Source organism: Homalodisca vitripennis, chromosome 1 (genome assembly GCF_021130785.1).
Source record: "Homalodisca vitripennis isolate AUS2020 chromosome 1, UT_GWSS_2.1, whole genome shotgun sequence".
NCBI lineage: Eukaryota > Metazoa > Arthropoda > Insecta > Hemiptera > Cicadellidae > Homalodisca > Homalodisca vitripennis.
In genome coordinates, this window is record NC_060207.1 from 101,624,937 (window position 1) to 101,645,607 (window position 20,671).

Genomic DNA, 20,671 nt, shown 5'->3' on the forward strand with positions numbered 1-20,671 from the left:
TAGAAATTTATTAGAACATTAAGATCCTGCATAATGTGTTCTCTTTTATTTGTACTGCCTCTAATCTTAAAAAATATTTGGATTTGTGTTAAAAGTAAAAGCTTTTTAGCTGACTGCGAGAGGTATGTGATGCCTGTAGGACTTGTTTTTAGCCAATTGTACTGCAGAATTTTTAGCCAATTGTATGGCTGATTGCAAAGCTAAATGGTCAATCACAGTTATGATTAGTTGAGAGATTTAAATATTATTGGCATAAAAAATCATAATCCAGAATAATGTTATGTAATTATTAAGAAAACCAAATGACCCAAATTAGGGGTTAAAATTCTGCGTTGGGAAGTCTTGTTGTTTTTCAGATTGTAGTCTAGGAAAGAATGGAACTTTGAAGCACGTTAGTTTTGCTTTTTTCTGCTACTGTTAAAATGCCATATCACAATATCAAGGAAGTCCATCAGTTTTCAGTGCCATATGTGAAAACATTCTTGACTTTGTTCATTAAGGTTGGTTTGATAACAGTAATTATATAACATTTACAATGCACTAGCAGTTGCCCGCGGCTTCACACTTAATTTCCTGTTGAAAACAGTACACTATATTCACTTATTCTTTTTCTATCACATTCTAAACATTGCTGAGATAATTGATAGTCGTTCCTTCTTGAGCCTCTTGGGCGCATTATGAAGGTATGTACCATATTCCTGCCTCTATCTTTCGTGGTTTTTGCTAGGTGTTGATAAGTTATTCAGAACAATTAATGTATATGGATGAATCTCGGTAAACTAATTAGGTTATAAAGAATCAAATTCGGTCTGTTAAAATTAATTTTCTGTCTAAGATATTTCCAGTATTATTTAGGAGTGTACCTTCAAGAAAATGTATCAAAGAAACCCAATTTCGATCATAAAGTGTCTTCTTTCGGCTCTTTTTATTTACCTTCGATGTAACCAAATTCGATTACCTTATGTGCAAACATTCACGGATTTGTACAATGAGGTTGTTTTCATAATAGCGTTTAATAGTATTTTCATTGCATTAGATAGTTTATTGATCATTGGTGCAATCTGAATTTTAAATTAGGCAATGACGTCTTCTATGCAACCTGCATTACACTACTGATCAAGCACTTTACAATAAAAATGTTCTAAATTTTAAATGTAAACAAATGTTTCTGCCTCTTTGATGAACTTCAGCTGAAAGTATTAACAGCTGTTAAGTATCAGTTCGCTTTGTATTACATGTCGTAGCACAGTCTGTTGGATCCAATATAAAACATTCCAACATCAACAACAATTTATAATTAAAAAATTAATTAAATAAACTATTTAAATTGGACCAAATTGTGAATCAAGGATAAACACACAAACATTCATTTATATATATATATATATATATATATATATATATATATATATATATATATATATATATATATATATAGATTAGATCTTTTAAATTCACCACTGATGTAATCTGGAATAAAAGTTTGATAATAACTTTCTATTTGCTATTTGCATCACACTACTGATTAAGCACTGTAAAATTAATATTTTCTATATTATACGTAAACTGTATGTGAACTGTATTGTGGCTCTTGTTTTACAGTAATAGTAGAGTTTATTAATTTATGGTTAGGTGTAAGAGAGGACTTAATAGTCCTAACCTCGCCAATTGAATATTTTTTACTTTGTATTCAATAAAGACATTTTTCATTTCATTTCATTTTTTATACGTGTAAGCCTTTTTGTCGCACTTCGTAGTAGCATACAATATGGCTGTACAATACTGTGAACAGAACGAATTAGTTGTCAACAAAGGAAAATATCAACACATAATGGTCGGCAAGGAAAAAGAGGGTGTAAGTGGAGTGCCAGAGCTTACAGTATACTACAAAGTAAAGCACCTTGGAGTCACACTCATTGAAGACCTTACCTGAGCTGTGCATGTTGACACTGTATGTAGTAAGTTAAACACTAGGCTGTACGTCCTTAAAAGAATGATTTAGGTCTTAAATGATAAAACTGTGAGAACAACTGATTTTGCCCTTTTTGAGACGTATTTGACGGCCTTGCAGCCTGGGGAACTCATCAGGAGGCAATCTATAGAGAGTGCTCATCCATCAGAAGAAAGCAATGAGCATGATGGCAAGATTGGGCTTTAGAGACTCTTGTTATATATTCTCAAAACTACAATCTATGCAAGAACAAGCAACCTTGAAAGACGAGATAATATTCACCATTATGGAGCCAGGAACACTGGTACTTATGACTTACCCACCCATCGCCTTGCCATTTTCAAGAAAAAGCCACCATACATTGGTACAAAGTTCTGGAATTTGCTGCCAGCACATGTCGTCCAACTGGACATCAATCTTTTTAAAGAGGACTTTTGAACTGACTGATGGACCCATTCTATTCGGTGCAGGTGGAAGGAGGACTACAACCCCTAAACTGGAGGACAAAGACGTTAATTACTCTGAAAATGCTACACACACATAAATACACCTTCTGTAACACAAAAAATGACAGTTGTACTGATCTTGAGAATTGTGTTCAAATAAACAATGAACATGTATTATGTCTTATATCTTCACCTGTTTAGTGTCAGTTAAATTTGGATTATGAAACTTAAATACTATCATTTTTTTCATGATTACAAAATAATCAAGGTAACTTTTCTAACCTTTATTTATTAGTTTTAAACTCATAACTTTCAGAATAGAAAATCAGTTATTTAATTATCTTTGTGTTAATTCTTTTAATAAAACATTTTATATTTAGATTGTTTTTACTGACTATAACTTGAGTATTTGATTAAACTAACATGAAAATTGTTATTAAAGGATCTGTATGGATGCATCAATAGACACAGTGTTCTTCCCTTGTGCCCATGTTGTGGCATGCTCTGAGTGTGCAGTGCGCTGCGCATCATGTCCACTGTGCCGTGCCAACATCCTTGAATCCAAACGTGTCTACTTGCCCACTCTTGACCATGACTTCAGGGCTCCTGCCGCTGTCACCGAGGAAAAAGACAATACACAGTGAAATACTTCAGTTTATCTCCCTATTTAATTATGCTTTTGTGAAAAAGTAGAGATGGGACATATTTCATGTACTTATATATAGTTATGGTCTATATAGTTAAGGATGCACATTACCCACTTTACTATATAAAATTAATGTGTTGCAAAAACAATGAGATTCATGGTAATATATAATGTAAAAGATATAATTACAAAACACAACCATACCACTGCCATTTCCAGCATCTGTTAATCATTTTGAAATCATAATTGAATTATATTTCAATGTATGATTTCAATTTTTTAACATCAAAATATATATTTCAGTCTCAGAATTAGAAAACAGTTGCATATATACCAGCTTTCTGTTATATGGCAACAATAAACACTTAAAGTGTTGTATAAAGTGTTTAAATATTGAACACTTTTGTAATTGTGCAACAGGAGTGCAGCAGTAAGGATGAGTTGGTTCTAGTTCTCATTCAGCCGATTCTTGTAGAAATGAGAAACAAACTCAATTTGTAGGAACTTATTTAAAAATATGTCATGATTCAATTTGAAATAAATTTAACGTAAGATGACTATAATGGTAAGTTTAGGCATTGAATTGGGCCACCATCCTCAAAACGCAAGTAACAGGGTGTATTCTAGTAGTTAAATTAAGTCATGTTTCTTATGTTAACAAATATAGATATGTATTGCCTGGCAGTTGAGCAAAAAGTAGCATCTCCTCCTCCCTTATGAAAGTCCTCTTAACTTCTTAATTAGTAAATATTTCTTTTAAAAATCTTTTGGAACTCCAGCCAGCATTTTCCGAAATTAAGACAGCGGGAGAGGCTTCCTCCATCACTGAGCACTCTGTCATAGGGAAGGAGTGGTATATTGAGCAATTAAAAATCTTGTTCTCTTCTATGAATTTTGAAAAAGAAATCTGACTTTCTATCCTATACAAATGAAAATATTCATGACAATGAACGCATTTTTGTGCACAATGATTAAATATATCCAACTTGTTGTGGGCTATAGCTCCAATTCCCAAACACATGATCAGACAGTAAAACATTATTAATTTAACCCTGAAACTGGCCATAATTTTTTCCCAAAATGGCAGGCACTTTTTGGTGATTTTGTAAGGGTTTTGTATTTTAATCACTGCTCATCTATTTTTTAAGATAAATGTCTTTAGAAATAAATGTAGTTTACAAAAGAATGATTAAATATTTAATATTTTCAATGTAGTTTTTTAAATTGCTGATTAACATCAAAATATTAGTAAAGAATACATTTTTCTCAAATGTATAGCACTCCCTCAGGTAATATGAAATTTTTTTAATAAATCTAAAATATACAAAAGTTTGGTTATATACATCTGAATTACATATTACAAAAAAATATTTGGGTAAAAGAAGTTTATTGGTACTTTTGAATAATATATCTATAAAAAACTACAAAATCTGAAGAAAAATCTTTTATAACATTATTATGTATACCACTGTGACATTTTTGAATCTATTGGATAAACAAATATTATTTCTAAGAGATAAATATATGTAGAATATAAAAATATGATATTTATTGAAGTTTACATTGTATAAGATATTTTTCTATGGCAACAAACTTTTTTTATAATTTTTACAAAAGTCAAAAATGTGAAATAAATGCCCAACTTTTTTAGGTAACAATTTCTTTTCATCCAAAAATTATTTATGTGGATACTACATTTATTGAAGTTTACAAAAATGTACAACAACGTATTTTTATCTTTATTTATTTATTTTTTTGTTGAAAAATAAAACAAGCGATGGTCATAGAAATAAAACGCTAATACCTTCAGAAAAAGTAAAAAATGTATTGTCTAAAATACACGAATATGCTTTTATAATAATACCACTCACTACAAAGTACATTCCTAATACTACTACTGTTTAAATTAACACTCATTATGAAATTAATATAAATTGTCTTCAAAAAAATTAAAACACTGAACCTACTACAGGCTTACTTTTAGTTTCATAAAAATCCAACCAATTCTCTAAAACTTAACCTAACCTCTACATTTTTAACTTCAATAAATAAGAAAAGACACTAAACAAACTTTTATTTATACACACTGAATAATGAACAGTCTAAAATATCCAAATAAATATCACACAATACACTAATACCGGCAATGGCGTAATAACAACAGAGTAATCAACATGGCAACCAAGCGATGCGTTGTTCCTCTACTGGCTGAGTCGGTGATTGTGCAACAGAACAAAAATAAAATACTAGTTCATAGTCTTGGTTGACAATACTGTTTCTTATAGCAGTTCTTCTTCTTTGTTTTGTTATGATTTTCATGATTTTCAGACAATGATAAAGTAAAAAGAGTAATAAAATTTAATGAAGCTATTTTCGACGCATTAGGCATTTTGGGATTTTACGAAACACGAGCTTTCAAACACATTTTATAAACATTTATTTTCCTACTGTCTATTGAAAAGATGTTTCTGAAAGCCAAGAATACACTGTTTTCAATGAGGACACTTACGATTGTGTAGAACGCAAACTCACGATAGGGAACTTTGACAAACATAGGGCAATTTTAGCGTGTTCGGAAATTACACAAACAAATGGCAATCGGAAATGTGAACATCCAAGTTTAGAATTTTCTAATGAAAGATATAATGTAACTATAGAACGTTTTATGATATAGTGTGAAACCTTACATATTTATCTTTAGATTTACGTATGTTTTACTTCAAATAAAGTAAAAATAGACATGCTGTGAGAGATCATATTACGACATAGTTAATGCATTGAAAATAGCTTAGTGCCATTTTGAAACTGTAGTTAATGCGTCGATAATCACTTAAAGCCAGTTGCAGGGTTAACTCCTAGAGATTTACTGATATCAATTTTGGAAAAGTCTGTATCTTCCTATTTCAGAACCTTTTTGCAACCAATCGGGAGGTGGTTTGCATTGCCAAAAGATAGCACAGTACAGTTATGATGAGTTTCCAAATCCTGAGCATATACCTTGAATTTCTGCTCTCTGTTTCTGTGAATAGAAACTAAATCATCTGGACAGAAAAGTGAGGCACAAAATTTCGTAATGACCATAAGTTTTTATATACTTATTGTTTATTAACCCATTGGCAAGTTAAAGCGAGATCGAACCTCTTTTAACAACGGTACCACAATAGCTCTGTGAGAAGATAGTTTCACCATGAATCTTTTAAGTGACCCACGGCTTTAGTTGGTATTTTTTCAAAATTGTATTTATGTGTAGCAGTGAACCTAAATATTATTTGCCTTCGTCATTGCAAATAATGCAAACAATACTGTTTCTAAAAAAGAATTCGAAGGTCACATAACTTACTTATGTATTTAACTTGGGCCTTTTAATAATGTATATATTTATTTAATTATTTATTTAATGTATAAATAATATATATATATATATATATATATATATATATATATATATATATATATATATATATATCTATCCTTTGTATAATAAATTTAAAAGACTTAAAAGTGTAATTTGATGATGTTTCATAACTATATCCTCTCTAGAACTTAAGTTATTACAATCTGTTTGAATAAATAGGTACCACTGGATAACTAATGGTTATTCAAAAGTAGCATGTCAATGGGTTGAAACATATATTTTGATGAAAATCTCATCCTTACTAACACAAACTTCTGATTTGTATTCTGTTTTTTCATTTTTGTATGTACAAGTAACTTTTGAAATCACTGTATAGGTATCAGTCTGTGGTTAAAAATGTTTTAATTGAGATTTGTTAGCTCAATCTTTGGTAATCAAATTTGGAACATTTTTAAAGGGCCAAATTATTACATAACTATTTCATTATATGCTATTTATAAATAGTATTTAACTGAATTTATATTACAGTGAAATTGTCCCATATCTGCTCTGTTTTCGTGTTAAATTATTTTTAAAAGTATATAGTAATTTTTTGTCATATCAATGATAACTTAAGTTTCTATAGTACTGTACAACCCACATCTCTTGATTCCTTTTCCCTAAAACAAATTATATTCCCCCAACAATTTTTGTTCAATTTTTTAGTTGTAATATTTTTTATTGTTTTTATATAATACAAATAATATGGTATACTGGAGTTATTACTACCCAATAATATCCAATATTTTTACATTTTCAACAAAATCACTTTTCTATACATAGATATGAATAGTTAATATATTTGTTTACACTATTTGTGAGGAAGACATTTGATACTATTGACAGTATGTGACAATAATAGCCATATCTGGAATTTTTAAAGAGGATAATAATTCGATTTTATATTTAGATTGTATTTATGCTAGTATTATCCATGTTAGGTATCACATATTGTTGTTATCTTGGGGTAAGTATTTTATTATTTTTTGTAGATATGTTTAGGCTGTGTTTTGTTAGAATTTCAAAGAATCCAAGCTAAAGCATGTCATCTGTAATTTGTTTGGTCCACCAGACACTTTATTTATTGATACTCATTCCATATTTTTTTCTGATTTTAAAAATTACGATGATATTTAGATTTTTTGTTCCAAGTTAAAATTGTTAGGTATGTAGTTAATCAATTTTCCCTGCGTAAAAACATTATAGACAATGAAAAAACTAAATACATATTTTTAAATTGTTTACTCAATAAAGTATTTGGTATTTAAAATTCATTTTATTTTTGAAAAACGTTTTTATACATACATAAAACTTTTTAAATCAATTATTTTGTTAATTTTAATTTAGTATCACAATATAAAATTTACTTTAAACACTGTTTCTTTGCTCCACTATAAACCAAAAAATCACTCATTACACTAAAACAAAACTGTTACATTTTCACCAAATTAATTGTTGCCACTAGACCTGAAATATCTAGGCGTAAATGTTGCCTTGAGGCTTAAATATTTACTACAATGAGTTAAGAAATCAATGTTTGTGCATCTGTGTGATGCAAATAACCAGTTTTTAAACTTACATTTTTAAGAAGTTTAGTAAAAAAAGTTTTGTTATGTTCATTAATGTAAATATAAATTTTATATGAAAATAATGTATTATACATTAAGATTGAAGCTAAAATTGTCATGAACAAATCAGTATGTTTTTTATAAGATACCTGTATATAATGCATATGATGTTTATTATTCCTTGATATAAAGATGACAAAAAGGAACAGTATCCTAAGACTAAGATATGTATTAGATATTCTCCAAATCTAAACTATTTTGATAACTAATATCTAATGCTACAACACAAGTAATGTCTGTAGTTAACACGATTACTGGTAACGTTCTTGTTAAGACCATAAAGATTTTTTTAAGTACCTACTAGTATACTCATTAAATATCTTACCCTAAGCCAATGAATATTGAACATTTATATGAAATGCTTGAAACTCAATATACATACACAAGTTGTAAAACAAAAGTTCTGGTTTTGTGAGTTTTATATTTGAAATGACAGTTTATTTTTAATCCTAATATTTTATCATATTAATAAAACAATTTTATGGCTTTACTTTAAATATTGTAACATGTTATTATCCCTTATAAATAATCTTTTTAAACACAGCCTAAACAGCCTAGAGTGTTATGTTAGTACAGAGTACCTTCTGCTCCTTGTAGATTCAACTGTCAATGCAATTAGTGTTACAGTACATTTGTGCAGTGTTACGCACAGAGTTAGCAGGTAAGAGTGTTACACAACATTGTGGTGGTTTAGTTATATACATATATCAAGTAATTACAAATTATTAATGGTGATTATTTTCAATGCAAGTTATTATTAGTTCTCTAAAGCGCATAATATTATAGTGTTCAAATATATATAAATATGTTATTTACTATTTTTATTTTAACCTCTATGTGTATATATTAGATTATTGTTTTATTATTGAAAAATGTAAGTTATTTAGATTGGTTTGTTATGGGTTAGTGTAAGGCAACCAAATGCACCATAGTTGAGATGTTTTATTTGAATCATATCATGTGAAGTCATCTGATGGCATATGATGACCGTGCCAAGGATGTTTCCTTAAAGCAATGTTTGCCAACGTACGTTTTGTTTTTTTACTCTTTTTCATTGAACACTTTATGTACCCTTGCTTAATGCTGCTGAAGATTGCTGGAAGTTAGAATCCAGCACTTGGTTTTCTTCAGATTGCATGGGAACTTTATCTTGCTAATATACTGTTATTTTTGTGTGCATGATCAATTCTTTTTCACTTACAAAATTATTCCCTGATTATTGGTGATGAATGTATGTGTAATGTTTTCTTCTGGATTTCACTTTCTTTACTGTTAATTTCAAATCGGATTTTAAGATAGTGATTTCTAATTTTTGTTACATAGATAGTCATAGGGGAAATTTTTTCTAGATATTAATAACACTTATAAGTATAACAGCAATTAGGGACTTACAAATTGTTAATGAACGTCTCAATAACCTTGGCACAGTTACCATGTGATCATCGAGCATTCTCGTTACAAATTACCAAAATTACATTTGACTGTAACAAGAAACACAGCTAAATGTTGAAGTTTATTTGTACTGAGCATTGACTATATTAAGCTTTAATGTGTGGTGTACTTTTAAATCACAAGGAAATCAGACGTGTCAGTTTTGCAAACTTTGTAAGCTTTCAGTGTTAACTTCTGAGATGTTTGTTTGTTGTGATTAGCAGTAATTTTATGGTTATATTATCATTAAACATATTATAATTAATTGTAACATAATTGTATGTTATAAATGTGAGTGAGTCAGTGATAACAGTTTATGAGGAGGATATGAAGGATATTCTTGATAATTTCATAAAAATATGTGTTTAGATTACAAATATGATAAAAAATAACCTATTGTTAATCAGAAATTAAGTCTGGAATGTTATGACAGTAATGGAAAAGTATTTCAGTATTGGTTGGCTGCAATTAAAAACAAATTAAATAAAATGTATACCACACAAAAGTGATAGATTTAATTTTTTAGTAGACATATGTGTTTTTGTCAGATAAAAATCGGGTTGTAAGTTACCAATCATCCAATTAGAGATTAGCCAGGGCATTAAATAGTACAACACACTGATAAATAATAGGATCATTGAAAGTTACGCTGAGATGGGTGGTTCCATTCAGATCAAACCATACTGAATAATTCAACTGTTCTGTATCTTTCAAAGACATTTTGAGATAATAACACAAAATAAATCTGTGAGTATGTAAATTAAGATACTCACAGATTTAAGAACGTCTAATTCTTTGAAGGGTCTTAACATATCAGTACATAGAGAAAAGGCATTTTCAGTTTAATAGAGAGTTTAAAATATGTAAACCAACTGATCAGTACAAGTAGTTTTTTTTTATACGACTTGAAACCGTCAGTTAACCTAAATAATAAATAGAACTGGAGTGAAACAACAACAGCTAATCTAAGAATCTTCCAACATTAACATTCCAAATGCTCCTCGATAATGATATATTTGTTTACTTCTCAGAAATATTTTTCATGAAGCATTCTATCTAAATTTATTTGCCATAAAATTTTTCATTAACATGTTAATGTAGTAGAACCTAGATAACAAGAGTCTCAAGTGGATTTGGGAAACATTCTTGTTATCAAGAGACTCTCTAATTGAGGTTGGTGCTATCAAGACTATGCAGACTTGTTCATGTTATCAAGATCACACTGGTTTATCTCAAATCCTTTTATAGCAAATACATTTTGTATCAATCCTGTCTAACAGTTTTTGTTTAAAAAAAGTACATTTACAATGGCACATAAATATTGGCTGAGAATTAATGAAACTTATCACTTGAGGGGCTGAAAAACTTTCATTCGTGTCTATCAGCACGATATCTTGAAAATAAAAATGACCTATAGACTTGAAATTTTGCATGACGCTTCATTTATATATGGGCAACACTGAATTGAATGATAGTGCATGTCACTCCATAGGATTTGATTGTGGAGAAAATAGCTAAATAAATAAATTTATGAGCAAACTCCAATCATGTGAGACTCCAACATGGACTTTTATTCATGGAGTAAAAAAGAAAAAAAATATAGTGGAAAGTCATGTTAAATGTTGGTAAGATTTGATTTCAGAGCACTTAAGTGTTATAGTACCCTCCCCACTTCACAAGTACTTTTATGATTTAAACATTCTTTTGTGAAACCTAAATGAAGGATGTGAAAAATTTCACATGGTGATTCACATGGTTTCTTACAGACACTGTTCACAGATTACGGTAATTCACATGACATATGTTGAGGGGGGGTTTAAAGTCTAGACCTGTGCCCAAGACCCCCTCGAATTTTCCTCGAAACACATCGTTAACCACTGTAAATGAGCACTGGAAAGCCCAAATTCATACTATAAAGGTTTCAATATTTGAAACAACTTACTACTGAGATTAAACTTGTACTGTAAAGATTTGACTTTGCAAGAAGACTTGCCATAGAGGGTTAAGATTTTTGATCTGAATTCGGAAATAAATCTGTGCTATTGGAAGTGTAAATAAAATAAAAGTCACTATAAAGATACTTTTAACATAAAGTGTTATGGTCTTTTCAAGCAGGTCTGATAAATCCATGTGTTATCGAGAAAGTTGTGCTATTGAGGGCCGTGTTAATAAGAGATTACTGTATTTCACATCCTTTAGTACAAATAAATATCTTAATCCTATCATCAAAATCAATATGTAGCACACTGAGGTTTTAAATTTGAAAATTATTCAGTGGGTTTACAATGAGGCGTATTCAGAAAGTAAGTACCGCATTAAAGAAAATAGTAAAACAATGTTATTTTTATATGAAAGGGCACACACTAATTATTTGTCTACATAGTGTTCAACAATGTTGAATACTTGTCATAGCTGATGACCTGCTTTTCTATGCCTCATTCATAGAAACTTCCTGTCAATGACAATGGCTATGACTTCACAGCATTTAATCACCTTCTAACCCACTTTCTCCCCATTTCATCACTCATTGTGTCTTCAGTGTTAAACATCTTTCATTTGACGATGCATTTCATCTGGTTTCACATTTCTTGCATTCAAAAATCGAATTACAGAACGAATCTCACAGTCGGTGGGAGTAGCAACTGTCCTACCATCTTACAGTAAATTGAAAACACAACGCAGAACAACCAAAATGCAGTCAGTTAAGAGATGGTTAACAAGGAAGACTAGCGCGCATACATGGAACGCAGACTATGGGGGCAATGACATGGTACATGCATCATGAATACACCTCGTACTAATTAATTCTCATGGCATTCAATAATTCTTGTGGTAAATTTAATAGTGTGAAATTAATGAACTATTGTGAATATGTGATATAGATTTCTTTTTTCTTAATTTACAGTATTACATTAACATAAGTTTTATTTACCACTGTTACAGTTACATAATTTACTAGTTGATAGTTAAGTAGTTTAGTAAGAGGTATAATTTAGTAATAGTTTCACCATGATTTCTCCATTACATTTTTATGTGGCAGAATAGAGTCTAACATGATTTTCAATGTATTCTTTCAGTTTGAAATGGTCGTATTTATATTGATCTCCTAAAAGAGTATATAATGAAGTTGATTTTGAAAATGTTCACTTCTGCTTTGATAAAATGATATTACTTGTAAAAATCACAAGACAATGTAACATAATTAAGATAATATTCAATGATCTGTAAGTTTTCAACAACCCTACCATATCTAAACAAGAAATTAGTTTTTTACTATTAGATATCTGTATAGTATTACGGGTAAAAAGCTATGTTGTTACACCATTTGTCTATATGTAAGTTATTTTTTAACATGGAGTAATTTTGACCATATTTATTCTGTTGCTTTATTATTTCTGTCCCTTTCTCACTTTAGATTAAGTAAATATCTATAATTTTACTCTGCAATTCATAATTTTCTTTGATTATAATAATACAATATATAATACACATAAAACATTATTTAACAGTTATATTAAAAAAGTAATTGAAAAGAAATTTAATTGAGTAATACATAATTTTAATTAAAAGGAGAAGAGAAGCCATAATCACGCATTTATTCTTCCTGTTACTAACCAAGTCTAATCATTCTCTGGCTCCATGATCCGCTGCAATAAGTAAGTCTTAACAGCCGAAGCAAACCGATCCTGACTCTCCAAAAATTTGATGTAGGTTGGAAGTGAGTTCCACATACAACATGCAATTGTCAAATGACTAGTTGAATATTGCGATATGAGATGAATTTAGGTTTATCGCATTGCACATCACAGTATATTAGCTTATGGTTGGTAATACGTTTACCATTATGTTAAAAAATATTGGAAGTATCAACTATTCCCAAATCTTGATTGAAATTCTTGTCCACAATTATGACGTCAATAAGAGAAGATGTATTCTCAGTGATGCGAGTGGGTTCCCTTAAAATTTGAACGAGACCCAAAGATGGAAAAATTCTCTCGAGATAATTGAAATCTGCTCTACTCTGGTTAAAAAACTTCACATTCAGGTCGCCCAACAGAATCTACCTCAGGTGATATGTCAATAAACAAAGCATGTATCAAAACATCTTATGCAAGATTATGGTGCATCTGGTGGTCTATATGCAATACACACACACAGCTTCTGACCTTTCAGATAAGCCAAGCCACAAATATATTCAATGCGAACATCTACGTTGAGAAGTCGGACAAGAGTGAACTTAAAATCGCACCTCACATACAGAACCACACCACCTCCTCAACATCCCAGCTGAGGCGGCCTATCGCAACGATGAAGTGTGTAGCCCGGCACATAGAAAACATAAGAGGGAACGTCCGGAGATAGCAATGATTCAGTGACTCCCAACAAGTCAAGTTGAAAATCATCAATTACTGAACACAACTCTGTTCATTGGTTAGGAATTTGCAGTATAGACAAACCAGTGCGGGTATTCCTTGTACCTTCTTCAACAACAATAAATTCTAAATCCTTTAGAAAGTATCTTGGAAATTCAGTTTTCAAAATAGAAAAAAATAAAGTAAAAATTCAGAAGACACATCGTTTAACCATAACATTACAAGTTGTACATAATAAGGTGAGATATATTCATCTTGACTTAACACTTTCACTGCCGACAACGTCATTTGACGTCACACATGGAATTCTGTAGACCACCAACGCCTTTTGACGGCGCAGACTTTTATAGTAATAAAAATGCATTTAAACGTATTTAGACTTTGGCATTGATAGTCATTCGCTATTTCCATGTTTTTATTTCTTAATATATGGATTATAGTCTATGAAATGTTGCAGTCATTTGGAATATCGGAAAAAAATGGTTTGTTTACAAACTCTGCGTTGCTGCCGGGCGGCCGTTTGTTGTCGTTTTGCTAATTCATCATCTTCATTGTTATTGTTTTGCTTGCTATTAGTTTTGTTTACGATTGTTTTGTGAGTAAATTCCAAATTAAATTAATAAAAAATATAAAACTTTTTATGTTAAAGAATTGAGTGTCTCATAATATTTTAAAACATAAAAAATAACCATTTAATAATTAGCAAACATGTTATTTCAAGATATACAGCCACAGCCCGTTATAAAAAGTATAGTCATATCTGTCGACTGCCTTTCCATTATCATTGATAATTTTACTTTGCTCAACTCAAATTTGAATGCACTCTTTATGGACTTTTAATTGACAAAAATATCAATATTTCCCAACCCTTTCCCTTTAAGATTGGTGGTGACTAGTTTTTGTATAACTATCGTTCCTCTTTCCCCCTTTTAAAATCTCTTAAATAAATAACGTCTTTATTCATCAAGCGTTCTTCAAAGTTGCAGACTCTGATTTATAAGACAACTCTTGTCATAGCATACAGATAAATAATTATCATTCAAATCTAAAACTAAATAAAATTACATAAAAATCTTTTTGACATGATTTTTAAATTAACAGTAACTAAGGCTCTTCAAAGTAGGGGCAAAGTATTGTATAGTTCTGGTCCAAAAGCTTTCTTACCAATTTCTAGACGGACCCTTGGCAAATGAAGTAAGCCGTCCTGTCAAGTACTGCGAGTGTTTATTTCATGCCTGAAAATAAGCTTTTTCCTGAGATATTCAGGCTTCCAGTCTGAATAACTTTGTAAATAAGTTGAACAGTTCACAAGTTACAATCTTTAATCGATAACACCTTAAAACTTAACCTAAATTCACTGATGTGATCAAATCTTTTGAGACTATAGACAAATCTCAGAGCTCTGTTCTATAATCTAGTCTAGAACCATAACATTTTCCTGAGTAAGGCAACGAGTGAAAGATGAAAGAGTATAGTACACAGTAGGAGAAATTGTTGAGCGGACAATTTGCAACTTAGCGAACACTGGCAGTATCTTTACACATCTATATAACGTCTTCAACTTGATCACGATGCTTTTACATATAGATTTTACATGACTCATAAAATCAAGATTGGAATCCAAAGTGACTCCAAGGATTTTTAGAGAACTGTCTGTAACCAAATGGTTGCCATCTAAAGTGACAAACTGATTGATGTAATTATAACGTAATTGACAATTGAAGGGCTAAGTTGATGAAGGAGGTATGTAACAAAAACAAGTTTAGAAGATATGAGCTCTCAAAGATTTTACCTTACTACTTTTTTTTGTATGAAATTATTCCATTTACTTTGATGTAAGTATACTACTATGGGTATTTTGGGTCTTTTCTATTAAAATTGTGTTAATCTGACTATATTTAGTATTAAAAAAATAATTTTTTTTGTACATACCTCGTTCTTCCATTAACAATGGAATTATTCTTAGATATTTTCAAATGATATTAGAGGTATTAAAATTGAAACTACTAATAAATTTAATAAAAAATTTATTAAAAATTACAAATTTGTATACAAAATTTTTGTTCTTAAGAGTTTTATTGCAATTCATTTAGAATTTGAATGTACCACCACCGGTGATGCTCAGGGATAAATTGGAGCTGCTCCCTCAGTTTTCAAGTTTGGCTTCCTTGATCGAGCTTGTTTTTCTTTGCAGCCTACGAATAGAGACTTCTTCTTCCAGTTTAGGGACACTTTTCAAGGAATGAAAAATGTTTACTTTTCTGAATGGAGTAAATTCATCATAACAAGTCTTGAACTGGTAATAGCCGTACTCATCAACACGGAGCCACTTTATATGTTCTCTGAAATGTACTTGGCTGTTCCCCATATCTTTTTTTCTGTTGTATAGTTTCATATTGGTCATCAAGGTATTAGTGTCTCTAAAATGATATCTCATGTCAATGACTTTATTCTTCCTACTGGATTTTACAATAATTTCCCTGTACTCCTCAAGAGAGTATATGTTCTGATGTTTTCTAAAATTTTTTTCAATACGGCCGAAATCTCTGTCAGAATCTAGATATGTATAACTTACCTCTGGGAATTTGTGGTCAATTGTTTTAAATTGACGCTTGTGTACTAGATATTGGTAAAGACAAATTAAGAGGAAATTCTTGTTTTGACCTGAACAAGAGTCTGACCATATAACCAGATGGTTTTTGTGTCTTAGAGAGTCTTCGACTTCCAGAGCTGTTAGTAGACAGCTTAGTATCTCACTGCTGCCTCTTGATGCTTGGTCTTCTGTCCATGTACAGAAGAGGGCTTTGTCAACCTCTTTGGTTACTATATGTAGGCCAAAGTTGTACAGCCACATTTGTCGCAAATAAAACGCCCCACTGAGTGGGGAAGCGGCATGGTATGTTGCAAGTCAATGGTGAGAAATGCTATATTCTCCAAATTTTTCAACTTTTCTCTATCAGATATCAATGCATCGAATGCAGCATGATAGTTAATAACATGCTCTTCATCTGCTGAATTAGCATTACAGGTACTAAACGTATCACTCTTAGGGTGACCAAAAGAGAGATTGTATTCTGTTTCAAACACTTTACGGTAAGTACATTCCTTAACGCGGAAAGCATCATCCAAGTCTTCTTCAGAGCACTGTTCAAGATAAAGTTTATGCATCTTTGAAACTGAAAGTAGTGGAGAGAGATATTTCTTGTAGATGTTTGATGGTCGTGAATAATGCGATTCTTCAGCAGGGAACTTTTCAATATGCTGCTTAATGTATTCCCTAACTGTATCAGGTGTCTTGTTAGGTCTGTTATTGTGCTGACCTCTTCTGTCTGGATTGGGAGCACAGTTCCCGTCTTTAATGGACTTTTGAACAAGATCAATTTTCTTTTTGCTCACACAAAACAGCGAAGCAAATGCATTTTTGCAAACAACAGTTTGCTTACCTTCAAGAGTAATAACATATTTAAATGAAGCTGCTTTGTGTTTATCTGAACCTTTTCTTTTCCTCTTAGTAGGAGTCATTTTTAGGCAATTGAACAATAATGCATTTTTTGCATTGACATCAAGTTTGTAAAATGAAGAGAAGATGGACTGTTGATTATCAATGGTAAATCGCATGCTGCATTTTAAACGACATTTTTCAGGACACAAATTTTCCATAACAATAGATTTTTCAGCTTTAGCTTCTCCTTTGTAAGACTGATAAGCCTCGCCTTTTTGGCGAGCAATGGCAGCTTTGCGCTTTTTCCATTCATTGGGATTTCTCTGACGCTTTCTAGAAACTTTTAGTTTAGGAGAAAATACTTTCTTTTTCTTTCTGACTGGAGGTAAAGAGTTTGGATCATCCATCTGGGGGATAGAGACGTTTTCTTGGGGTTGTGGATCATCCATTTGATATATCAATATGCTTTCTTGGGGTCGTTCATTTACTTGTGATGTGGCCATAGGCTGATGTACAAAGTCTTGGTTAAAGCAGTTTACTTGCAATGTTCTAATTCCAGTAAAGCCGTCTTCCTTTGTTTAATAATCATAAACAAATCATATAATGGAGCTTACATTACGAATAAACCAAAGATTCTTTCACCTGGGCACAAAATAATGATCAGCTGTTTTAGTGCATGAAGGAGGTATGTTACAGACTTGTTCAACATTGTAGTGGAAGATGGAGGTATGTGCATATGAGTGTTTCATACCTCTTTCTTCCATGGTAATATTTCATCAGGTTTTTAATGGATGAAGGAGCTATGTTCCAAGGTACTACACTGGAAGAAGAAGGTATGTGAACAAAAATTGTTTCATACCTCTTTCTTCCTCCAAGGCTTGGATTAATTTTGTAACATACATTCTTCTTCCATTATACTTCAGAGTTCAGTGTGTAACATACCTCTTTATCAAGTGTTTATTTCCTTTGCAAAGCGTCTAGGAGTGCTAGTGTCAGTGCCATATGTTAGTTTAACACATAACACCTTCATCCATGATGAAAACTCAAATCTTGAAAAAATGTTACATACCTCCTTCTTCCACTTAGCCCTTCAATTCAAAGATGACCTGTTCACCTGCAAAACAGAACATTTGCCGAGTTAAGCAGAAGCCCATGATCGTCCGGCCATGACTTCACCCTCTCCAGATCCGAATTGATGTTTCCCACAGCCTCAGCTCTCCCTAATGGGTTGTAAGACAACAACAGTTGTGAATCATCTGCATAAGAGTGAAGAGAACAAAACTCCATCTGACATTTTACATCTGCAGTGTACAAAAGAAAGAGCATTGGCCCCAGGCAAGTACCCTGAGGGACACCAACGGATCTGAGTAGCACGGGAGACAGCCGATCACTAACCTTTGTTCGCTAAATCCTCCCCAATAAATACGATGAGAACCAACTTACTGAATTATCATCAAAATGATAAAATCTAAACTTTGCTAACAACAACTCGAAGTTAACCGAGTCGAAAGCTTGCGAAAAGCGTAAAGTAGTAACCAATCTCTGAAACCCCTTATCATTTGCAGAAAGCAGATCATCAGTAAAGTTATGAAGCGCGGAGCAGGTGCTAAATCCCCGTCTAAAACCAGATTGTGCTTCAGGCAGTAACTCTTCAGAATCCAAGTAGCTGACCATCTGTTCTGACACAACCCTCTCTAGTATTTTAGAAATGACCAAAAGGATGGATATTGGTCAAAACTGACAAATCGAAGTTTGATTGTTAGTCTTTGGAAGAGGAATTGCTACGCTCTGCTTCCATAAGGAAGGAAACCTTCCAGTATTCAGAGACACATTGATTAGATGCATGATTGCTGCAGCACAAAAAGGGCTTAAGCCTCACCATAGCAATGGATATTCTGTCTATACCAAAATCAGTACTTGTAAAGCTATTTATAAGCTCTTTTACCTTTTGCTCAGACACAGACTCAAAGGTGAAAGGAGAATTAATACATGCGTAATACAGGTTGAAGAAATTAGGTTTATCCATACTTATGTTTCCTCCACAGCCCACGGTGGAAAAATAGTCATTCAACTCTTTTGGTGAAAATGGATGGGGTTTTTCTTCATTTGCGCTCAGAATGCCACCAGCCCGCAACGTAGCCCAAAACTTCTTAGAGTTATTTAATATTTATGTTCTCTGAAAAATACTTCTTTTTCGTCAATCGTACTGCTACATTGTGAGCATTAGACAATAGACAATATTCTTTATTTACATATTCATAGAGAATAGTAACAGCGTCCTTAAAACTAACAATATTAAAATTTGTATACAATAAATTGGTCTTGTTTTTTCCATCAAAAATCTCTTTCTAGATATTCTTCAATGGTGTAGTAGGGATTTTCTAGTAGCCACTTCTTTACTTCACTCCTGAAAGCCTTTGTGTTACTCTTCTTCAGATCTTCTGGTAAATAGTTCCACAGCTTCATACCCATGTACGATGGCTTCTCCTCAAACAGGGCCATTCGATGCACAGGAAGATGAAAGTTTTCTGCCCTTCGAGTGTTGTAATGATGGATGTCACGACCTCTTGGTAGTCCATTATTGTGAACAAAGGTAACTGCCTCCAGAATATAGAGAGATGTGATTGATAAGTTGACAAAGAATGGACGACAACTGTCTCTCTGTTGTAAGCCAGTCAGTGCTCTTACTGCCTTTTTCTGGATTACTAAGATGCGATGTAAGTTGCCTATTGAAGAGTTTCCCCATACTAAGATACCATAACGGAGATGAGATTCTAAAAGAGCATGATATGCTATTTTAGCCAAGGCAGTGTCTGTAATTTTTGTTAATCTTCTTATGACATAGATCCCAGTATTTAGTTTCTTACACAAACTGTCAACATGAGCTGTCCAGCTGAGATCCTTATCTATTGTCACTCCCAGGTACTTTGCTTCTGAAGCCACCTGAATATTTGGCAGGTGAGCTTTTTGTTCCTTTTTGCTGCCCATAATTATCTGATGGGTTTTAGTTTCATTTACCACTAGATTGTTATTGTGGCAATACTGTACAGCCATATATGACTGGATCTCTAAATGTTCTATAGATTTTTCAGACAGAAGCAGAACAGTATCATCAGCATACATCAGGGTTGTGGCAAATTCTTCCAAATATTTAGGCAGGTCGTTGGTAAAAAGTGTAAATAGGACAGGCCCCAGGACAGATCCTTGTGGAACGCCTCTTAAAACTGGTAATGGGCAGGATCTAATTCGCTGAACTTTATCATGTTGGGCATATTTAATTTCAACCAATTGTTCTCTATTGGTCAAGTAGCTCTCCAGCCATTCTGCTGCAGTGCCTTGTACACCTAAGAACGATAGTTT

General features: G+C 32.0%; 1 protein-coding gene across 1 annotated transcript in view; it reads left to right on the top strand.

The window, feature by feature from the left end:
* Positions 1-4,608, top strand: part of LOC124367903 (E3 ubiquitin-protein ligase MYLIP) — a 46,970-nt gene extending 42,362 nt beyond the window's left edge. The window contains exon 7 of the mRNA XM_046825103.1: positions 2,840-4,608. Within this exon, the coding sequence (XP_046681059.1) occupies positions 2,840-3,041 (202 nt within the window). The 3' untranslated portion in view covers positions 3,042-4,608. The remainder of the gene's footprint in view (positions 1-2,839) is intronic.
* Positions 4,609-20,671: the final 16,063 nt, after the last annotated feature.